Source organism: Cuculus canorus, chromosome 17, assembly GCF_017976375.1.
Source record: "Cuculus canorus isolate bCucCan1 chromosome 17, bCucCan1.pri, whole genome shotgun sequence".
Classification (NCBI taxonomy): Eukaryota; Metazoa; Chordata; class Aves; order Cuculiformes; family Cuculidae; genus Cuculus; species Cuculus canorus.
In genome coordinates, this window is record NC_071417.1 from 13,626,847 (window position 1) to 13,650,890 (window position 24,044).

A 24,044-nucleotide genomic window follows, 5' to 3' on the forward strand; every position below is an offset into this window, starting at 1 on the left:
ATATATAACACTTTTCTCAATCTAAATCATCTCTGTGGTCTTCTGAATGTGCTCTGTGTTCCCTGCCTGCCTGCCCTTTCCAATGACAGCACGGATCCTGGCATAATATGTCAATATTTATTTATTTATGGCTGTACTACCACTTGAAACAGCTTCCCTCTCTCTCCTTCCTCCTGTGCCAACCTCCCAACCTCTACTGGAGCTTGAGCAACGACGTCCCCCACATATTTTTTGCTGCTAAACTATCCTTTCATTATGGTCAATGGAAAGATTTGAAGGTTTACATTCACCGTGGGGTTTTTTGGAACGAGAGGGAGGAAGTAAAACAGTGAGGACTATTAGAAGGGCTTCATGCCCTATGAAGAGCATGGCATCTCGCCACGCTGAGCATGTGCTAAAAATTGCTTGGCATTTCTGTGCGGGCTTGCGGTCATAGTTGACGATACAGAGAACAGAAACACTCGGAATATATAAATACACCAGCGCAGACCTGCTAGGGCTGAAAGGGTTAAAATCCACAGCGTTAACTTTAAAGGATAATTTCTGATGCTTACTTCCTTAATAACCTATCCTCTGTACTGGTAGCATAGAAATGACTTTGTAACGTTACAAAGATGGGTTTTTTTTAAGGGAAAGAAAGGTAAGATTATTGTAGTAAAATAAAGACCCATTGAATGTTGACAATATTAGAGAAATATGCACTCACCTCTGTGGGTTTTTCATGTATAATCTGAATACACAAAAAATATATGTGTAAATAGATGGAAACATACATAAAACATATTATATATATAAAAAACTGTGTATATTTAAGATAAAGAACCATTCAAGACTGAGTATGTTACGAAAGTATGAACTACCTTTGTGGGTTTATACAGGTTTCATGCAGAAACATATATTAAAATGTAATTAAATAGGTATAAAATATATTTTAATATATAAATGTATATGCGCATGTGCACATGTAGTGAAGCTGTTTCCCAGCGACGGACACGCTCCCCAGCTGGCAGGTACAGGCATGTCTGTCTTGGCTTCCTTGGAGTGATGTCTCCCTTGGAGAATACAATGGGAAGTATTTTTAGCGCTGCTTTTTCATTATAGAAAAAAAAAAAAAGCTGGAAAACCCACCCCTTTTTAAAACAGTGCACAGCCTTTTGTACTGGAAACTGGTGACCTGACATTCATCAGGTCACTGATCATCTCATTAAGGGGTATAGCAACGAAGGGAATGAATTTTTCATGCTGAGGAAAGCCTCAGCGCCTCTGTGTTCTTTATTTAAATCTCAAGCTTTTCTTAATGCCCTGCATAGAGCTGTTGCAGAGAGGCATGTCCTAGCTGAAAGCAGCCCTGGGAGAAGCAAATCCCAGCAGATGAGGTGGACAGGCAGCGCTAACCCAGCGGGGTGCATGAACTGGCTTGTGGCATCCCTTTTTTGGAGAAGCCTGGCCCCGGCTACGGCCAAAATGTGTCCCTCTGCTCATCCTCCTGCACTCATGTGCTTCAGAGCAGCCCGAGTCCTGGTCAAGATGTGCTTCCAGCACTAAACCTTCAGGTCCTTGTTGCGTGGGGCTTGGATCAGATGGGAGTAGGGGTGTGATGGTTGAAGATACCATCTAGAAGCAGCGTTCCCAAGCTGGGCTGATGTCTGGGCTCTCTTTGAGAAAAGCAGAGCATGATGGATGCTTTCAGAAAGCAAATCTTTCCTTTGAGAGCTCACACCACAGATGTCAAGACGGGCGAGGATCCCTCCCTCTGCCTGTCTTACCTCCAGAGTCTAAACGATTTGCTTAGAGTAAAGGCCTGCCTTTTAAATAGCTAAAATTCCATGAGTTGAAGTCTATTCTCATAGAAAGAATTGCCCCCTGGCCAGCCCTGGGGGTCTCCTTGCACCTTTGATTGTCATGGGGTGGGAGGGAGACCTGTTTGCTGGGTCCAAAATGATTTTGCTCACCTCAGAGCAGGTCTTGCTGTGGGAAGAAGTAGAAGTAGGTGTAGGTGTTGATGGAGACCGAGCCTGATGATTCATCCACTGAACACCTAACTTTGGCAAATGGTAGGGACCGAGAGAAAGAAAAACAAAGCAGAGGAGAAAGACAACTTCCAGTGCCAAGAGTGAGCTCAGAGCGAGGTCTCATGTGCCTCTTTGAGGGCTTTTCCTCCATCTCTGCTTGCCTGCATAAGCTCTGGCCAAGCAAGAGCAACGCATTGGCCGATGTGGCCTCTGGGGACAGGAGCATTGCAGGGTGGGAGGAGATGTCTTTGCAAGCCCATCCCTCTCCGTGGCTTTCTCCTTTGCATGGCTTCCGTGTTAATTTTTCTCCTCCTGTTTCCCAAAAGAAAAGTTGATAAGTCTTTCCAGGTAGAACGTTTCACTCAGTAGTGATAGTAAGCCTTTCAGCAGCAGATCATTTCATTCAAGAAGAACAGCCATGAACTCCAGAGAGATCCGAATTCCAGTCAACACAGACTTCTGGTACATGTTTATTTTATCCACCACTGCCTTTCTTTCCTGAGACACACGGGATCCCTTTGTCGGTTTCTTTGACAAGATGAGTGCTCTGGGAGAACAGCTTTTTTTTTTAGTTTTGAAGTTTCTGAGCATGAGACCAAGATTATGTCCTTGCTTTAAAAAAAATAATTAAGAAAGAAAAAGGAAAACAGAGCAGAGGAAAATGTGTAGAAGGATGTGAGTAGTACTGCGTATCGCGTGTTCATGCTGCAATTGAAAAATATCAGTCAGCTAAAAATTATGTAGTTGCGATGCTGGGAATTTCAGGCAAATTCTTCCTTTCAGATCTCTTGTCCTGCTGCATGTAAAACTTCCTTTTGTGTCTGCTTAGAACTTCTGCTGGTGCCAAAGGGAATTTGGTGTGCAGGCCAAGAGCAAAACATGTAGAAATCTGCAGAAGGTGAGGTTTATGTAGAGGGATAATGAGATCTACATTACAGATGCCAGTGTAGGACTTGGCCCTTGAAATTCCCTGCATGAGGGTCAGTGGAGCTGTACTAATAAACTGGAGCTATCGGGTGATTTGGGGGTTGCAGGCAAGTCGTAGCTTTTAGTCTTTTTTTCTATCTCTGTGGCTGCCAGAAGACAGCAGGGGAGAAGTGTTTGTGAGTCTGGGGTAAAGCATTGTGAGGAGCAATTCTGTTAAACCCTTTAACCAATTTTTACTGATCATGTGCGACTCCCATTGTCTTCAGTGGTTATTACGGGTGCTGAAGAGCTTCTGGAAGTCGTAGGCTCCAGTTACTGTTCTCTTGACTTAATGCGATTAGTCCTTGAAGCTTCTTATTGGGAAAGAGGAAAGATGATTATGTGAAAGGGTGGCTCTTATTTCCCTTGAAGGGTATCCTGGGCCCTTTCAAAGTGAGACGGAGATTCAGGATGATCTCGTTGACAAAGAGTAGCAGCATAGTTTGATGTTATGTATATAGTTTCTCTGTCAAAGATCATGAGCCAGTTTGCTGCCTTTGGCATTAATCCTCAGTAATATTCTTGGCTCAAAAGGAATTATTCCAAAGATTTCCTGGTGTAACCAAGAACAGAAAATGGGCCAGACGCAAAGGACATAAAATCTGTACATAATTCAGAGCTGGCATAACAGAGAAGATGCTGCATTGTGGGTGCCAGTAGAAAAAATGAGTCTCTAAGCTCCGAAAAGGTTGTCTACCCTGGCATGCCAACATCACCTTGGCCAATAGGCACCGATCTGATTAATGCAAGTAGGTGTCAATGTCCTGCAAATGACCTCGCTCTCCTTGCATCTTCTCATGGCATCTTTATAGCAGCTTTCATTTCCCTTGTTCTGTCACTGAAATCTCCCAACAGCCACGTGCTGTATTAAACATCTTCAGTGTGAGAATTAGAGTTAAACATCTGTTGGAGAGATGATGCTTTCCTCTAACAAACGTCTCCAAGGAAATTTTCCTGGTCAAAGCCCCAGTGGAAACTGCAGGCTCGAGTCATGTTCTATAGAATTTGATGAAATTCGGATGAAATCCAAAATAAGACTCTACAGACTTCACTAGAGGATATCCACAGCTCTTTCAAGGTGAGAAAGTCAGCTCAAGAAACACAGGGTAGCTGTAGTTTCCTCCATGGCCCCTTCTCTGGGGGACCTGTCCAGCAGGACGTGACCTACAGAAGCTGAGCTCAGCGTGGATGGATGCTGATGCTGTTTCTTTTGGCCAACATCCTTTCTCCATCTCCTCTCATGTTCCTTTAACTCCAGTACAAACAGCTGTATTTGTCTGTAGGAGTCTAGATTTTTATTTTCTTGGTAATGGTGGCTCTAGATTTCTAGCTGGTTCTTTTCACTGCTGGTTGTTGGGTTTGTTGCAGTGATCTTGAGTGATGGAAGCACTTCCATGAGTGATGGAAGCACTGGAATCATTAGCGTGCCATGCGTGCACACAAAACAGTGTTATTGACCCTTATATTCTGGCAAGACCATTTGGTACGTTGGCGGAGCTTGCTGCATTTAGCAGCCTCCCTTACTTCTCAGTAGACAGTTTGACTTATACCACAAGCTTTGCAGTTTAGGGTATTATTTGCAGTGGGGCTGCAATCCCTGTGCAGAGAGAGCTCATACTTGATTTGAGGTAAGACTGAACGAAGTGCTCAGTAGTTCCTTTCCTACTTCACTTCAGGCTCTCCAGACAGTCTCTTGAGAGTGGTTCAGTTTTATTTCACTGTGCTGGGAATAAGCTGAAATGAATGCACATCAACAATTGATGGTTGTATTCCGGTTTATTTTTTTTTTTCTGGGAGATGGTATATTTATTCCATTCATTTTTTTTTTCCTCTTCCTCTTTCTATGTCTGTTATGGCTGACTTCCATTGCTTCCCCACTCTCAAGTCTCAGCAGGAAGGACAACAACTCGTGGTCTGGGAATATAAATCCAAATGAGTTTCAGTTTTATCTTCACATCTGGAATTGGGGTCTCGTTCTGCACCACTGTATCCACAGGTGCTGAGTGGGTGGAGGGGACAAAACTGATAAGATGACAAACTTTTGTCCTTTCACAGTGACTGACCAAGAGGAGTCACTATCTCCTGGCAGTTTGGAAAGGGTGGAGGGAAACCACTGTGTTTGACCACTGTTTGGTCAGGTTTTAGATTAGAGATCAACACTGTGAACAAGATCTGGACAGTGCCCAGCTCAGGGGCTCCAAAGGATGCCATAAGGACATGGCAGCAGCTAAACATGGGAAATCCTCTTCTATACCATTCCTCAACTTGACCTCAGGTATCAGCATCATCCTTGGGACCTGATGTTGAATAAGCCTTTTGAAATCTTGTCCCATGAGCTACAGTAGCTCTGACAGTCTGGTTCTATAATGCTTTGTTGCAGAAATATCAGCAGCATCTTCTAAAATTATTTGCTTAGGGGCAGCAGGGACTGAATGCTTCAGCACAGAAGTTCCCTGGTTACAAACCATGGGTCTTCAAAGAGAATTTTTAACAAGGTTTTTGCCTGGCAGCTGCATTTACTATGCGTTGGTTGGTACATAGGGAAACTGCGCATGAAAATATATTGAAAATGATTACTCTCTTACAGTGTAGTGATAAGCAAGAAAGTGGACTGGAAGCTGCTCTGTGGAGATCTGTATTTATATGTTTGCCAGTTTTTATTAGTTTGCAGCAGCCAACAAGGTTTCCAGATCTGGGAGTGCAAAACCTTCTTGCATTTGCTCCTTTGAATTCTTTGCTAGATTTGTGGCATAAGTGATCTTACGGAGCTCCCGAGTCTGTCGTGGTGAGGGCATCGTTTGGTCAGGGGGAGAGGAAGATGTCATAAGAGAAAATCAAACCGAGTTTGCTAATGCCGGCTGGAAGAGGTCTGATTTGGGTAGGAGTGCTTGGGAGATGCAGGAGGGGTTCCCTTGTTACCTTGTTCTGTAGGGTGGGGGTTATACAGTGAACTCTAAAGAGTGTGTGCTGTTAGGAAATAGTCATGCAGAGCCGGTGTCTGGTCCTACAGGTCTGGGAAACATCTATCCAAGTGGGAGTTAAGAATGGAGTCCGGACTTTGGGACCAAGGAAGGGCCTTCCCTATAGACTTAGACCTCATCTCTGCTTTCTTCCAGCAAGCTCTAACGAAAATCAAAGTAGTAACCTCTGCTGGTGACCCTTGTGCTGGAAGCCTGGTGGTGCAGAGACTGTGCAGCACCTTGAGCAGTGTGGTTCCCCCTTCCTCCCTCTTCCCCTCTGCTATTGTAATACACCATCTATGGTAACTGAATATTCATCATTAACCTCCAACAGACTTTAAATAGACCGGTGACAGCTTCCTTCCTGGTAAATTCTTTCCCCAACTAACTTTTCCTTTTTTTCTTTCTAATTTTACAATTTTTAATGCAAAAACCCCATAGTCCATTAATACCCTGGTGTAAAACTAGCTCACATTCTGGCCCAGGAACAGCGGCCTCTTCCTTGCCACGCGGGCAGTTTCTTACATTGCCTGTTTAAGTCAAGTTTTAACGCCTTTTTTTCCCCCCTTTCCTACGATTATTTTGGACAGCAAAACTTCTGGGCATAACGGTTATTTTGTGCCAGCGGTGAACAAAACCTTTCATTCCATTAAACTATGGCCCATGATTACAACCAGCTATTTTGGGAAAAGTGACTTTTAGGCATCCAAAAAAAAAAAGGAGACTGATACATTTATAACTACAATGGTAGCTGTGCACGCTGCATATTGAGTGGGTTCGGGAAATGGTATAAATGTCTCAAGATGACTGTTGCTTTGCAAGGTACCAAATATATCTCCTTATTAGAGCTCGGCTCTGATAAGGAAGAAAAAGGTAGAAATATAGAAATGAATGCCTTTGTGCATAGAAAAATGGCAAAGTGGAAGAAAAAGAGTATTTTAGATATTTCATTAGAAAATATTTTCCTTCCTTTCCCTCCTCAAGTAGTTGATTTTGTGGCAAAAATAGCACCCAACGTGTTTTGACTGAAAGGGAAATATTTCAGTCTGGAGAAAAGTCATAGCGATACCTCCTGGGAGGTATCTCTATCACGTGGTGTCTCCAACCTGTTCTCTCTCCAGCGTGACTCCCTGCTCCCACCGGGTCTCCCGCAGAGCACCGCGGTTTCTGTCCTACAGCCATGGAGGCTGTTGTGTCCCATAGGAAATGCAGTTTGAAAGGAATTTGGTCCCCAGTACGCAATGGGAGTGTGGGATCCCGATGTGTGGGATCCCGATGTCACCCGACGCCGGCATTTCGGGGTAAAGATAGTGCTGTTTCAGACACAGAGATCCTTTACTGAAAGGAATTATTTTTTATTAAGAAAACAGCATTATGTTATCAATGTTCCCCTTTAAGTGAGAAGTGTTTGGTAGGGGGATGGCTTCTTAGTTTGCATGGTTCTTTGCACTTTGATGTGGATGGGGTCCCTGTGAGCTACCCTGAGAATTTGCTGTAAGAAACCTCCGTGCAGATCTCATCCCATGTGTGAACGGGGAGGGGAAGGCAATTCCAAAGAGATATCCAGTTCTTTCCCACCAACGCCAGGAGAAACTGTGGAAGCAAGCATCTATCTATATATCCTCCAAAAGGGCCACAGAGAACGTGACGCGGCATCATGTCATGGTATGTCCCTCCTCCTCCACCACAGCTCATAGGCATCCCACCGGAAAAAAAAGAGACTCAGTTCTTGGTGAGGGAGAGGAGGGTGGTGGTGTTGGAGTCGAGGAAGAAGGAACCAGCCAATCCATCTTTCTTTAGGGAGGAGAGGTAAAGGCAGGGTCCGTGCATCACTTTTCTATGTCTTGTCTCCTTGGAAAGCAAACACGGTGGGATGCAGCTTTACAGGGTCATGCTGTACTATGTCTATAAGGATCCCTGTGTGAAGGTGAAGCACGACAGGAGAAGGCAGCTCAAAACCATGACCTGGTAAGGTTGAGAGACCCCTGAGAACCTAGAAGGTTAAAAGGCCGTACTCGACTGTCCTGAAAAACGTCCAAAGCTGCCCTCCAGCAAATGCTCCTGAGATGGAAATACTGATGCTGTTGTCCACAGGCAGAGAGATCCTCTGAAGCCCACTGCAATCCCTGGCACCTATTGCTGTCTTGCATTTCTGAAGGATAAGGGATATGTTGCTCCTTCTTCCTACTCTCTCTCTTTTGTTCCTTATGTACAGCCTGAAATTCAGTTCTGGGAAAATGCTGCCTGGTCAGTCAGCCCCAGTGGGTGGCAAGCCCTCCTTCTGCCGGCCCTGCGGGGAGGAGCTCCTGGGCTTCCAGGGGAAGAAACCCCACCTTTGGAGTAGGCTCTGCTTGGCAAGCCACCAGTGCCCAGGGTTTGGAAAGCTTTCATGGCACAATGAGGGACATATTTATTTGTTTTTGAGCTCCTGGGTGAGTTTCGCCTCCATTACAGCTCGGTTGCTGATGTTTCCGGCAGCCACCACAGCAGTGGTTTGGATGAAAGCTCCCTGCTGTGAGTAGGTTCATATAATTGGTATTGTTTTGTCAATAAGTTCTGAGTTGTTACAGGGACAGACCCTTTCTAAGGGATGTAATCAAAGATTCAGTGCTCCTTCTCCACATGAAAGTGTTCAGATGAGCCTGTTGATGGCATTTAAGGACCTATCCTTGCTCCACCATAATGATGTTGGGCAAATGAGCCAGCTTGACCAAATGGTTATAGCCTCAAAGAAGAAAGCTTGTGTTGGAATCTAGGCTCTGGTTTGGTTCGTGGCTGCTCTGAGCCTGGTGGCACTTATGAGGTGCTGCTGTACCACCTGATCTTTACATATCTTAGCAAGTTCTTGGGTTCAAACAGCATTCTGCTATCTTGGAGACAGTCCAGGAGGAGGCTTGCACCTCACCTGAAGTCTCTGAGACCCCCTAATCAGCTTCAGTTCTCCCTTCTGTAGAGCAGGAATAATCTTGTCCAGCCACGTTACTGGTGCGCTCGGAGAAATGTCTCTAAAACGCTGTAGGTTCTTGTAGGAGGTGGGGTTTCCAGCCAGCGTTGGCAAAACACCGCTGCATCAGACTGGATTTCAGAATAAGAGAACAAACCTGACTTTCCATCGGTGCTCGCCCTCGAGGCTGGCTCTGCTGAGGCTCGTGGCTCTGGCATGCATCAGGTCTTGGTGATTTATTTATTTCTCTTTTCTGAGTGCTCTGGAGTGGAGCTTCTTCTCTGGTCCAGGGATCTCCCATCCAGGACAACCACGCTGGCAGACCCCAGGGGGAAAGGAATGGGGACAATGACCATAGGGGGAAAAAGTAGATCTAAATATTTAATCCATCTCCAACCCTGCTTGGCAGAAATGATTTTTCTTTATTTACACACACGTGCGCATCCGCATATACAATGTAAGTAGTATAAAATTTATAAATGCTATCATAATATGTAAATATACATCTTGTGTATTTTGCTATAACTGCATATATCTGTTTGATGCGAGGGTGTAAAGTAGCAGCTGTGGTGGAAGAGGCACAAATCTAAAGGGAAAGATACTAAAAGGAGAGTGAAACAGCGGAGTGCTGCATGGATAAAGCCTGACAGGGCTGCAGTCTTCTGGGAGGGATGTGTCTATTTCCCTGGAAGTCTAAGCAAACACCATGACACTAATGTGCTGCTTTCACTTATTAATCCACTGAACTATTTATTAATTGATTGTTTTTCTGCCTTGTTGTTTCGTTTCTTTGCTTTTAGTAAAGAGTACCCGGTTGTTCCCAGGAGCACAGTGAGACAAAAAGTGTCCTCGAATCACAGTCCCTTCAGCGGAGAGACCAGGGTCCTTTCTGCCTCCTCCAACCTGGGCTCCCAGTACCAGTGTGAGAACGGGGTGTCAAGCACCTCCCAGGACCTGCTACCGCCTGCCAACCCCTACCCGATCTCCCAGGAGCACAACCAGATCTACCACTGCACCAAGAGAAAAGGTCAGACCTTGACTGCTCCTCGCTTGGCACTTTCCCTTTCCTAACATGACTGTCAGCATTGTTTTCTGATGTTTCTCCTTGCCCACAGGCTGGACAGCCCCAGCCTGCTTTATGGTGACACTTGAGGATGAGCAAGGGATGAAGGTCGTGTGTTGGGAGGTGGGCAGCTCCCCCAGGCTGGGTTAGGAAACTCGTCTCTCTGGTGTTAGCCTAAAACCTCATCTCTGCTGATGGGCTGGGAGGGAGCTGTTTGGAGGAGTTACAGCACCCTTCACCCATGTTGAATACACATTCAGTAAGATAGCTGGTGCCGGAGATAAAGATGACTTATCTGTCTCCATAGCCCCTCAGACAGGGTTAATCTCCAGGCAGAGATACCTTGACAGCTTGGATTTTGCACAGTTTTCAACTAAGAGTCTCACGATTCGGAGCAGTTGTCCATATGCGGAGAGCAATTCCGCCTAAATGCCCAGTCTAATGAACGGGGTGTAGGATTGAAAAATCATGATATCCATGTTCGTTCCCCTCTGGCATGACTGACCTGCTTTGACAGAGCTTGAGGAGTCAAACTGTGAGGGCTTTACACTGGTTGCTCTGCTCGTCCTGGCGTGAAGAACCCCATGATATCGATGGGATAATTGTTCTCGGGCGGGAGCGAGTGGTTTGCAGTCTCTCCCTTCCTCTCCCAAAGCAATGGGAATGCTTAGATGCAGAAACTCTTACAGGACTCAGATACCAGATCAGCTCTGCCCCATACACTCAGAAGAAAATAGGGAATTTCCATGAATGCAATCCTATGGGATGGGCAGGACATGGTTATTGCCGACTCCCATTCCTCTTTCTCGGGATTTAGCCTGCACTGCACAGGAAAATGTAACAGAAGTTGGCATGCACCATGGCATTCGAATGCACCAAGAATTCCTTCAGCTTGGTAGCCTCTCCCCATAGCAGATCCCTTCCTGCTTCCCTGCACGGTCCTATCAGTCAGCCACATGTCATTATTTTTAGTAACATAACCCCTGGGGCACTGGGATGTGCGGTGTAGACACACAGTCTAAGGTAGCGGATTCTGGGAAGTGCTGGCAGACGAGGCAGGAGGAGGGCAGTGGAAATATGTCTCACATCCTTGGTGAATCCCCTGAGTGTTGTAAGAGCATGTGTGTGGTGTATAAATATATATATATACATAAAGTTGATAAATCTTAGTGTTTTCCTGATGTAAAATCGAGCCAGACAGTGGAAAAGAGTGGCATAATTTTCTGACCCCTCCAGCTGACCAGGTGACCTTTGTGCTCACATAGAGCTCATCAGAGCTGTGATTGGAAACAGTGATGGTAGACTTAAGGTGGATGTAAGGTAGGGAATGAGGAGTTGCAGTGGGCTGCCAGAGTGTCCGCTAAGGTCAGAGGTGGGTTCTGTGGCTCTTGCTATCCCTGTGCTGGTGTGAGGCTTTGGGACACAGCTGGGTTGCTGCAAAGCCCCTCTGTTAGTGATGGAAAGGCAGGTCATGTTGGTGTCCTTCAGCCTGTGATCCATCCTCGGTGCTCCTTTGCCCTGAGAGCTGAGCTTTCACCGCTCCCCTTCCCCTTTGCAAAAACTAACCAAAACAGGCTGACCCAAATGGCAACAAACCCTTTGGACAATCTCTGACTGCTGCCTGTCCCTGCACCGCAGGGCAATTCATCATTTGCCTCCACATTGTGACGTGATAAGGAATCAACAGAGGTTTCCTTCCAGTTTTGGGATTCCCGCTAAGTGGTGTCTCCATGGGTGGTTTCCCTCAATCCCCCAATTATCTCACTTCCTCTTATTGTCACAAAAGAGACGACTATCTGCCCGGTAATAAGCTCCCCAGCCCCTTTTGGCCTGCGTGGCCCTTGTGAAAGTGCAGGAGACTGGCAAAGCTGTCCTTGTCTCTATGGCTGATGGCCCCTCATTATCTCTATGATGGCTTGAGTGGCACAAGCAGTTAAAGGCTTTTTTTATCAAAGCCACCAAATGCTTTAATCAAAGAGAGGCAGTGTCCTGTCCGATATCACCGGCTTCTTCCGTGAAGCTGTATGTCTCAGGAACCGGAGTCTCTGCTTTCCTCCCTGTGCCTTTTTCCCCCTCCCCGTGCATCTAGTAAATCGAAAACAGCCACCAGGGCTTACAGAAAAGAAACACAAAGTTAATGGGAAACAGAGGACCAGCGTAAGCTGCCAAGCAGCTCTTTGTAAAATGACATTAATTAAAAAAAAAGTCACTAGAGATGAGCAATTCTGTTCGGATAAATCAGAACGTGATCCAAGGTTTCGTCTCAAACTCAGACCGAGCACAGGGTTTTCCTCCAGCACTGAGCAAGGATCTTTATCGAACTCCCGAAAACAACCTTACCTATAATATTCCTCTTCTTCTTTGTTTTCCAGTGTCTCATTTCTAAATGAAATATTAAGCATTCCCTCACAGTTCTCCTGCTTTCCTACTTAAACCTTTTTCTGCATGACTTCTAACAAGCCTCTCCATCGAAGGAAAAATGAAAGCAAGAGCGTATTCGCTCCTATAGCCTCGCCCTATTTTCTGGACTGGAAGTTTCATTGATTTCGTTGGATCACCAACTCTTCAAACATAGACTCCTCCTCAGTCAGTTTATGATTTACCTCAAGTGGATTATTTCCTTTCCTCAAGGCTGCGGTTATGGATAAGGGCTCGCAGGGGCAGAGGGCAATTGCGCTGGGGTTGAGAGCAGCTGGTGTCTGTATTTTCTTGTAACAAATGCCAGCACTGTTTTCCAAGATAGCCTCTCAGATACTGCTCGCTCCAGCTTTGACATCTCATGATGTTTCTCTGCATCTTTTTCAATCAGGAGGTCAAGCCTTGGTTTAGGCTTGGTTAAGAATATGTCTGTATCTGAGCACCTTGTTCTACCTCTACTTCCTTGGTGACCTAAGACAAAGACTTAGCTCTGTGGTTGACAGTGTTGTTCTTAGCTGTCAAGTCAAGATGGATTCACTCTGGGCATCTGATATGGAGTTACATTAGGGGAGAGCAGCAGGGCGGAGAGGGGATGTTATCTCTGAAGGCTCCTCTGTTTCAGGGAGCTGATGCTCTTCTGGGTGAGGAAGAAAGGAAGGACACATCCCAGAGCCCCAAATCTGGCAATTCCTGGTGTGCGGGTGGGAGCGCGGGGTCACCGCGTTGGGAATGACCCCAGCGTGATGCAACGGAGTTGCTGCGCCAGGCACCTTCTGAACATGCTGAAGGCTGGGTAATAGCCGTCCTCAAGGTGAGAGTCATCCTGCATTGTATCCCAGCTCCACACTGAGATTGCTTGTGGCATTTCACAAAGATACTGGCCTGGAGAGGATGGATTAACTCAAATCCTGTATCCTACTGGAGAGTAGTCTCAGGTCTTGATATATACTTTTAGGCTGCAACGAAGACCAGTTAGGGCTTTGTCTTTATTTCTGGTTGTTCTCTACCTCTTCACGCTCCCATTGTTGTGCTTAGAGAAATCCAAAAGGACTTTCCAGCAGGCAGCTTGCTTTCTGTCTTTCATTTTAGCCCCACGTTGCAATTAGGGCATCGGGCCTTGTTTTCTCTTGTGTTATCCTCACCCTCAGACTTCCTGTGAACTAAAAAGCCGTCTCCCTAAACCTCTGCTCCCTCCCAGCCTTACACAATCTCAGCCACTTGGCAGATTTCTGGGATGCTTGTGATGCTGAACAGGAGGCGACTGGAACAGCCTCTCCCTGGGGAGGTTATGAAAGTTGTCATGTTGGCACTCTGAGGGAGAAGAGGGACGTGGTGGAATCCACTGGCTTCAACCAGTGAGGACCGTATCCTTCAGCCACCTATCTTGGACGTGACCCTGCCTGCGGGCAAGAATATATCTTTCATCTCCTTCCTGCTCTGCTGAGGTCGGAGGAGATACAACAATGCCTTTCCCCCGTCTCACCAAGAACAGATGCTTGGTAGGGTGGATAGATATATTTTTCTTGACATCTAACATCAAAAAGCTCCTCCTACCAGCCAGCTTTTCTTTCACTCAAAGAATCTGTAGGAAACAGTCAAGTATGGGATGTCTTCATGTCTTCTTGGAGGACGTGCTGCTCATCCTGCTGATGTTGGGAGATGCAACGATTTGGCCAAGGCTTGAGCTATGCTGCAGCTGGAGATGTCTGCAGCTTGAGTGGAACCCAGAGCAAAGTGGCTGCTGGGGCACCAAGAGTGAAGAAGAGCCTCCCTGCACAGTGGGGAGATATCCAGGGGGAGGTGCGCTCCCAGCTTTTGCTGTGCATCCACATTGCTTGTGGCACTGTAGTTTCAGCAGCTTCATGTAAGCGTCCCTGTCTCCTATCAGGAGGTGCCTTCTGTGCCTCTGTAGGCAGTGAGTACCTCTGAAAGAAGTTCCAGCTTGTGCTGTTGGATTGACTCTACCCCACAAGCATTTTGGTTGTGTTCTTTTGCAACGCAACATGGACATATTGCAAACTGTGCGATTCCTGAAACAGGTAATGTATCTAAGGTTTCACATCCTAGGACGTAGGTCTTGTTTGCCCTTTAGGGATGCCCGTTTTGATTTAATTCGTCTTTTTCTTTTCTTCTTTGACAACCCTCATCAGTCTTGCACAGTGCTATTTGCCGTACAGGCTCTTGCTAGATCCAGACTGGAAACCAGACTGGATAAAACAACAGTGTTAGTGATAATCACCCATTGTGTCTCCCTCAAAAAGTTGGGATGAACCTACTGTAATGTCTTGGAAGTATGGGTGAGCTTTAAAAATTAAAACAGTTGGGTCCCATTCTCCATTGTCTTCTGTCCCAGGGAGCTGATTGTCATGGATTGGAGGGGAGCTCTCCTGGCTTTATAGTAGGGGAAGAGGTGGGCCCAGTGCACCCTGAAGTCCAAAGATTTTACGTGTTTGTATTTCATTCTGGATCACCCTAATCTTGGAATGGGAAAATTCCATTTAAAAAGCCATTTGTGTGGTATTTACAACCCAGCTGGAAGTAGTAAATACCGGAAATCTTGGAACTGCTTATGCTCTCGCTCAAGCTCCTTCATTAGATAGATCATGAAATTCCTTGTGAGGGAGCCAGTTTCCACCCCATTCTGCAGGCTCTGTTTTCCTTGGATCCACTTCGATGCAGCTTCTCCTAAACGCTGGCAGCTTCTCTGGCTTGGCAGACCCTTCTGCTTTTTGAGGTTTGCACAGTAACAAGGGTCTGGTCACAAGAGCTGATTGCCACCCATGGCTTCCAAGAATAGCAGTAAAAGTGGAGGATGGTCAGCATCTCCCAGAGGTGCCCAGCACCTCCTCGGGCTGAGTGGCAACAGGAAAAGAACAATGAAGTGAGAGCAAACATCAAGAAACAAACCCAGAACAGACCAGACAGTTGTCACCTATGTCCTGCTTACACTGCTTCTGAGGAGCTGAGAGGACCTTCAGAAAGAGGATCATGGCCACGGGACACACTGTGCGTGCTCCAGAGCAGGTGGGAATGACTCTAAACTGCAACCTTCAGCACTGCAGGAGAGCTCTGTTTGACTTGTCCTTCTTTTGCTATTCTCTTACTTGAAGATGTCCCCTTCCCACCCCCAGATCTGCTCCACACACCTTGGAGCTGCACTCCACCTGCTCTGGTCTCCTCCATGAGAAGTAGTGGGACAATGCCATATCAGGCTAGAGAGCCTGGACCAAGTGCAGATTGGTCAGCTGGCACCAGCAGAGGGTCTCTGTTCTGCATCATCCCATCTGACGATGAAGATAAAGACTGTCCTCTTCCATCTCCAGCACTTTGAGGTTACGTAGATAGGAAAATCACCAGGAAGAGGGGCCAGAGAGCAGGCAAGAGCCATTAGGGTAGGCTGTAATCCTTCATTAGATGCTGTGTCCTCTTTGGAGATGGGCACAGTGTCCTTGCACATCTTAAAATCTGGAGTGGTGATTCCCTTTCCACATATGACATGAAGAAGCCTGGCTTTAGAGAGGCCAGCAGAGAGATTGCGAGGCTTAGAGGAGAAGGCACCTATAGGGTTTTCACTGCAGTGCTGGTTGTTTTTGTTTTTCTTATTTCACCTGTGATGAATTCTGGAAGCGAATCCCTAACTGTGACTCTGCCTGGATGGGCCGTGGCAGGCAGCAAAACGTCTGGGTCAAATGGAAAAATCAGCAACCTCAGGTTGTAAGTCAGGCACATTTTTACACAACGGAAAACAGACTTTGACTGTTTTGTGTTGTATATTTAAAAAAATAAAAATAAAATAAACAGTCAAACCCCAGGCCAATGATTTCTAATGCCAGCAGAGCAGTGTGGTTTGATGCTGAGAACTTTATTAGCAGAACAATGCTTCATTTTACAAGACATTGTTTTTCCACCCTGGTGTTCTTATTACTCAGTGGTGGGTTAGGGATCCAAAACTCTCAGGCTGTCTGTAAAGGTTGGAGCTCAGGCGGTCCTTCCTGATGTACCCCTTGCAATAGAGGGAGCTTTGACCTGTGCTTCCAGCTTTTGTCTTCCAGGGGACCTCATCCTCTCCACCAGTCCTGTGGAGAATCAGAGAATGTTCTGAGTTGGAAGGGACCCACAAGGATCATTGAGTCCAAATCCTCTCCCGGCACAGGACAACCCCAACATTACCTGATCAGGATTCAGGACACTGATGCACTTTCACATCTCTCTGCTCGCTGTTTCAGCTCTTTTAAAGATGTGATTGCATTCCTTGCTTATCCCATCCTACTTTCTGCCCCAATTTAAGAGAAGGCAGGGGAGGCAGATAATTTGGTTATCAGGGCTCTGTGTTGCTGGGATTAAGGAGCCAAGTTTTGCTGCTGTCAGGAAGAAAGCGTGAAATATGACTGTGGTTTTCCAGCTGAATTTATGGCAGCTGCTGTTACAAAGTCAAAGGATGCCAAGGGGAACGTCCCCATGGTGTGTACCTCGGTACCTGACGTCTTCTCAGGTTGTCGGGCTAAGAAGAGTAACAGCAGCAGTTGTTCCAGCTGGACTTAGCAGGCACCTGAGTGGGAGTAATGGGTTATTTTACGAGCAGGGTGGGTGCAGCTTCCAGGAGAAAACACACGGCTGTTTATAGCAACAAGGGTGTGCGCATGTACGTGTTCACGAGAAACAAAAGGTGTCCGCACTGCCCATCTCCATGTCCTTGAAGTGAGACGTGGGCATTCGTGTTGGAGCTGCCCGGTGGCCACACCTGTGTTTTGGCAACTCTGTTTTTTTTCTTTATATTTTGGGGATAAAAAGAATTGCAGCTCAAAACACATTGGCCGAGAAAATTTGAAAAGGGCCATTTCTTAGAATCATAGAATCATTAAGGTTGGAAAAGACCCCTAAGATCATCAAGTCCGACTCTCGACCCAACACCACCGCGCCGGCTAAACCACGTCCTGAAGCCCCACACCTACACGCTTTTTGAACGCCTCCAGGGGTGGTGACTCCACCGCTTCCCCCGGCAGCCTGGTCCAATGCTTCATCACTCTGTCAGCGAGGAACCCTTTCTTTCAGTCTTTCTTGCAGTATTCTTTCAAGTTTTACCCCTGTTGAAAGGGTGCAGCCAAGAGGGCTTAAAGTGAATTGGGGTATTTTTTCTGTCTGCACCAAAAATCTTGTTCTTGAAGCAGCAGCAAAGTTACTCTGGGTCAGAACAAGCTCCCCTTCCCTTGCCTTGCTGTCCTTAAAATCTCTTGGTGAAGTGCTTGTCCCTGGGAACTTTGCCATCCATTCCAGCAGAGCTGGATTTCATTTGATGACCCTGAGAATGAATAAATAAGTGCATATTCATTTATTCATTTTGCTTCACCCTAGAGATTTCACCTAAATTGTTTATCTCCTTCCCTCTGTTGGCCCAGGATGCTGCAGGAAACAAAGGGCCCTGCAAGCTGCGCCTTGTTGTTTTTAGCTGTGAAATTTACTTTTCTTTTTTGTTACGCTTGGCTCTGCCACGCAGCGCACAGCTCTTGCTTGGATTTATGTGCCCAGCCCTGGCACAGCTAAAGACCAGGGCTGTAAAACTCCAAATCTGATTGTCTCAACTGTGTCGTCGCTGATGCTCTCCTGGGAGATTTTTATTGTGATCTCCATTTTTGTCTCATTTATCATAAAAATATATCATTGTAAAGGCTTTTAGTTACCAGCATCAGCTCTGAGCCTCTCAGCTGGGAGTGGGGACCTCTGTTAGGTGCACTGTATCCGCAGGCAGATGTTACTCCTCTGGTCAATGTGCTGGCAGCAGAAAGGAGGTGAGGATCTTGGTGCTGTGGGGGTGTGTATAGTTTATCAGGATCCCTCCAGCATCTTAAAGCCTTGATTTTCCTCCAAAAGCTCCTAGCTAATCCTTTCCCAAGCGCAAGGGCCACGTGCAAGACTTGTTTCAGCAGGATGGATTCAGATTCCGAGGAAGGGATCTGGATTTACACTGACATGACTGAGAGAACAATCTGGATCAGCTCTGTGCAGACTCTATCCTTGTTAAAATGAGGATTGCGGAGAGGGAGGTTCAGCCGAGGGCATGGTATTGTTGTTTTCTACCAGGAGTTTTCTCTTCCAACAGATGAGGAATGTTCCACCGCCGAGCATCCCTACAAGAAACCCTACATGGAAACTTCTCCGGCAGAAGAGGATCCTTTCTACAGGTCCAGTTACCCCCAGCAGCAGGGACTGAACACTTCGTACAGGACTGAATCAGCCCAGCGTCAAGCATGTATGTACGCCAGCTCTGCTCCCCCCACGGACCCTGTGCCCAGCCTGGAAGACATTAGCTGTAACACGTGGCCGAGCGTGCCGTCCTACAGCAGTTGCACCGTGTCTGCCATGCAGCCGATGGACAGGTTACCCTACCAGCATTTCTCTGCCCACTTCACCTCGGGGCCGCTGATGCCCCGGCTCGGCAGCGTGGGCAACCATACCTCCCCCCAAATAGGAGATACTCATAGCATGTTTCAGCACCAAACCTCGGTTTCTCACCAACCCATCGTGCGGCAGTGTGGACCTCAAACCAGCATCCAGTCCCCCCCTAGCAGCTTACAGCCCGCGGAGTTCCTGTATTCCCACGGCGTGCCTCGAACCCTTTCGCCCCACCAGTACCACTCGGTCCACGGCGTGGGCATGGTGCCAGAGTGGAGCGAGAACAGCTAACAAGGCGGTCAGGGAAGTGCAAGAGCGTTAGCCGTGGAAAACCGAGAAATGGGGAAAGAAAAAGGAAAAAGAAAAAAAATACCCGGTTGATAATAAAAGTGAGAGTATTTTGCAAGACTGCTTTAACTGAATGTTCACCGATAGCACTCGAGAGGGACGGACACTGATTGAAACCACGGATGAAGCAGTCAGCGGCCTTGGTGCGACTTGCCCCCTCTTTTTTTTTTTGTTTCGAAAGAAAAAAATCAACAGTTCGGCACACTTCTCCCCCGCCACTGTCCCCACCCAGTTTGTGTTGCTGCCACCGCCAGCCCCGTGCCCCCGTCTCCCGCCTCTGCCCTCCTGCTCTTTTTGTTCTCCAAGGGCCACCAACCTCCTGCTGCCTTTCTCCACACACTCAGAGTGCTTGAACGAAAACAACTAGGATGTTACTTTTTTTTTTTTTTTTGTGGTGTTGATGTTGACGATGTTATATAATAAATAATAATATATATATATTTTTTTCTTTAAATTTCCTCGAAAAAAGACACCGGCCCTTTTCACAAAGGGCGGATTTTGGAGTGGTGTTTCTCTTTTTTTTTATTCTCCTTAGTGTTATCGTCGCTACTTTTCAAAAGGAAGAGGTTTTACAAACCCACAAATAAGAAAAGCAGGTACCTACCTCGCTACCTTGTACCACGAGCAAAATCACTCCTTGCGGGGTGCTGTGTTTCCTTACAAAAGTCCCCAAACACCTCTCTGCAGGAACCAGCCCTGTAAAATCATCTCCTTTCCCACTTCTTTCCTTTCCATCTCCCAGTCTTTCCTGGTCCATCAGCTGGCCCTGACGGAAGCACCCCCAGCTTTGTCTCCTGCTGCATTTCTACCGGCATGTGGAAAGTGAGGCTCTGAGCCAGCACTGAGGGGGGAGAGTGGGGGGAGAGGATGCAGACAGTGAAAGGAAAAAATTTGCTCATAAAAATGATGATGACGCTTGTTTGCAATCCTGGACTTTCATATTATTTTGCGTTCTTTTTCTTCCTCTAACAAAAAAAAAAATGAAAAAGGCTACTGCTCTGGGTATGTGAAGTGAGATATCAAGGAAATGTGCTTAAAAGGAGCAGAAAATGACCGTGAGAGGTTGGGAGTGGGGGAGGCGAGAAGAAAAGAAAAAGCAAATGCGTGTAAGCAAAAACGTCTACTGCAAAAATTGTCAGGTGTAAAATTTCCTGGTACTATTTATTTATACACGGGACTTCAAATAACTCATAGTATGTCAGAAAGCCAACAAAGCAGCTGATTCAAAGAAGTTAAAATTTTTATTGAAATGGAAGTTTGCTTTCTTTTCTTCTTTTTTTTTTCTCTCCAAGCTGTGCACACTCTATATAATTTACATATATTTTTAATTAAAAATAATTCTAATGAACTCAAGAAGTATACCTGTGTGTCAGCAACTGGGAGGGTGGGGGTGAGTGTGTGGGAGTGCTGGTACGCGCGTGGGAGGGATCACAGACGGGTACCCCAAACCATCTAGCTAAGAAAGTGATAGTCCCTACCCAGCTGGGCTTTCCTTCCTGTGTGCCAATTTATGTCTAATAAACCCCTCATCCTCGGCAGTGCCAGGGACCTGCCCACCTTTTATTATTATGTTGTGGTTTGTTTTGGGGTGGGTTTTGTTTTGTTCTTGCTGCTCAATGCCTGTAAGGTTGATTTGTGTTTATTTCTGGCCTGCTGGAGGAGGTGCGGCATCCCGGTGAGGAAGGCCGTTAGGCAGCGATGGTCCGAGCTTGAAACTATTGTGTCTGGGGCTGTGTCTTTCTCTGCTAAAGAGCTCTCTAGGACCCCCAGGTCCTTCCCATCCAACACATTCCCAAGGGAGATGCCCTCTTGGAGTCACTTCCCTGTCGAGGCTGCTTTAGAAAGTGACCTTGGGAATCCAAGGAGGTGCTGAGGTGGCCCTGGGAAGTCGTCCTAGATGTGGGGCTGCCCCCTCTTCCCGTGCAGATAGGGTTGGTGGGGGATGTCCATCCCAGGGGAGGTGTGGGGCCATGTCCCAGCCTCAGCCGAGGAGGAGAGAATGCTGGATGCTTTGTGGATTGGAAATAAGATGGGGAAAAAAACCACATCTCCAGAGAAATAAAGAGATTGCCGCTGAGAAGCCCAGCAGGAAGGTCTTCTCTGCATGGCTGGTGAGCCACAGCCACGCCAGGGAGCGGCTTGGCCAGGCGCTGGGGACAGACAGAGTAAATGACTGAGGAAGCTGCATTCTGAGTTAAAGAATAAAAAATTACACTGTATTTCACTGTCAATCACATTGTACTTTCCAGGCTTCGTTATCCCTCTGCTAATCGTGTAACCACCTTATCACTATATGGTAATTTACGTGTAATTAAATGGCCAGTGATTACTCCGTAAGTAAAGCGGTGTTACCAGAAATGTGTGCCATGCATCTCAGAGCGTTAAGAAAACTAAACCCACGTGGTGAATTACTTCTCAAGATTTCAACTTACTTAATTTCCTCTGAACTCCTCACATGGAGTTCGTGGTGCCGTGATGGGCTCTGATCACTGGGTTTTGGCAAAGCCAGGTAACTCCACAGGGACACAGCCTGGTGCAACCACGTTGGCGTGATGAGCAAGGAGACCATCAGTGACGTGAGGATGGACCTGTCACACCAGCGAAATCCGGGATGAAGGCAAAGGTGGGTGGGAGGATGCGATATAGCCTTCTCTTCCTGTTGAACAGTTTGTTACCGGCTGCTTCTTCCATATGGCGTTTCTGGGCTTGAAAGAGTCCAGTTGTGCCATGTGAATCCTTCCATGTGAACAAGTAGGAATGTGAGGAGTCAGATAAGACACGAAAGAAAAAGGTGACTTGTTCAAAGGCCCAAGGTGACTCCGAGGCCTTTCTCTCTCGCCTAGAAGTCCCAGGAGCCATAAAACAATCCTCAGGGCTGTCTGCTGGCTTCCCAGCACCATAGGCACCATGGAGGGTGCTGAGGGGGTGGGCCGGACATGGGCCTTCCACCATGGGCCTGTGGACAGGGATGGTGGAAGAGTCCTGGAGAGCTAGACTTTCCAGTCCCACTTTCTGGAAAGTGGCTTGGAGTGTAAACCATGTTCCCAGGCAAGAAGGGAGCTTGGGCACCGAGGGGAGCCCTGCAAAGCTGGTGGAGGAGGGCTGGTGTAGTGGGTGGAGAAGGCAATGGTGGCCAACCGTCCTCCTCATGGGCAGAAGACCTTCCTCACCATAAACCTCTCCCTTTTGGTACCAGCATTGGAGCAGGCTCACTGCTCTGGCAGCGTGGAAAGTCGCCGTGAAACATCACCAGGTAGAAGAAAAACAGGGCTTTACATATGAACTATAATAAATAAGTAGAGGCTGCGCAATTCCTTCAAGTGAAGGAAGAGAGAAAGCAACCCAGCCTCTGCTAAAAACATCTTTCAAAGAGCAAATATGAATTCCTGGGCTGTGGTGGCATTGCTGTTTTTTCAGCTGCCTTCCTGGGCTAAAATACTCCCTGCAGTTACCGTAGCTCGTACCTGGGGAGGCTGCGGATGCTCTGAGCCGGTGCACAGAGGGCTCTTTGTCTGTCCCTATCAGCTCACCTCCACATTTCATCCATCAGCCAGGACGCTGGGTGGTTTTTGAAAGTGGCTTCTCCCCAGTGCGGGATCGGTACCTCCCAAACCTGCATTGCTGAGATGTTTTCCCAGGGACGAGGACACTTGTCACCCCTCTCCTGCTCCAGGCTCTGCTCCCAGGGCAGAGCCGTCTTTCTTCCCTACTTCCCAGGGCTGAAACTGCCTTTGTGTGTTGAGGGCTGAGGGAAAATTATATCCCAAAGCCTCAGGATTCTTGCTCATAAATCCAGACCACAATATCATATATTTTATGGTGCTGCCAACTCTGACAATTTTTATGATGGGTCTCATGTGATTTAGAAAAGTGGTTTGGCTTTCTTTTTTCCCTCTTGAAGTTTCCAGTTCCTGGAGTTCCATGATTACACGAGAATCTCAAGGGATTTTGAGTCTCCTCCCACACTTTTTTTCTTTGCTGCATTTTAGGATGTATAATAAAGTTGGGAATTTCACTGACAAGGAAAGTGAGGCAGAGAAAAAAAAAATCATTTGTCTGGGGGTGGGACTAGAACTCGTCACCAGACAAAAGAGGAGACCACAGAGATGATCCGAGGGCTGGAGAACCTCCCGTACGAGGACAGGAGGAGAGAGTTGGAGTTGCTCAGACTGGAGAAGAGAAGGCTGTGGGGAGACCTTAAAGCAGTTCCCAGTACTGAAAGGGGGTCCAGGAAAGCTGGGGAGGGGCTCTCCATCAGGGATAGGATGAGGGGGAATGGTTTTCAGTGGAAAGAGGGGAGATGGAGATGAGATCTTAGGGAGAGATGTTCTCCTGTGAGAGTGGTGAGGCCCTGGCCCAGGTTGCCCAGAGCAGTGGTGGCTGCCCCATCCCTGGAGGGGTTCCAGGCCAGGTTGGATGGGGCTTGGAGCCCCTGAGCCAGTGAAGATGCTCCTGCCTAAGGCAGGGATGGAACTGGATGGGCCTTAAGGTCCCTTCCAACCCAAACCATTCTATAAAAAAATATTTTGCCTTTTTTTTTTTTAGTTTTTGCTGGAAAAGTGAAGGTTTTTTCTGCCTTTTTTTTTTTTTGAGTAATAAAAATTTCAAAGTTTTGAGTGAGTGGAAAACATTTAGAAAGTGGCTTGAATAAATTCTCCCTCTCAAAAAGGAGAAATATCTTCTTTACATTTAGAAGATTTTACTCTTTTGAAATTTCAAAGGAAATTTTTCAACTCAAAGTAATTTCAGACTGGAATACCGTTGTGTTTCACTTGGAACCCACCGCAACCTGGCAGCTGTGATGTCTTCTGCTCTCTTTGTTTGGATGAAATGAATCTTACAGCCTCAGCAGCTGGATCTAACTGAGTTTTGCAGCCTTCACCCTGCACCCAAGAGGACTCAGCCACAGTAACGTGTTGCTAAAAGTCAACAAGCGTACACCA

At 46.9% G+C, this 24,044-nt stretch overlaps 1 protein-coding gene across 6 annotated transcripts in view; it reads left to right on the forward strand.

Annotated features, from left to right (window-relative positions):
• TBX5 (T-box transcription factor 5) overlaps positions 1 to 20,317 on the forward strand; it is an 84,782-nt gene extending 64,465 nt beyond the window's left edge. For all 6 annotated transcript variants that reach the window (XM_054082778.1, XM_054082774.1, XM_054082779.1 and 3 more), the window contains exons 8-9: positions 9,683 to 9,909; positions 18,461 to 20,317. In XM_054082778.1, coding sequence (XP_053938753.1) covers positions 9,683 to 9,909; positions 18,461 to 19,044 — 811 coding nt within the window. In that variant the 3' untranslated portion in view covers positions 19,045 to 20,317. The remainder of the gene's footprint in view (positions 1 to 9,682; positions 9,910 to 18,460) is intronic.
• The last annotated feature ends 3,727 nt before the right edge of the window (positions 20,318 to 24,044 follow it).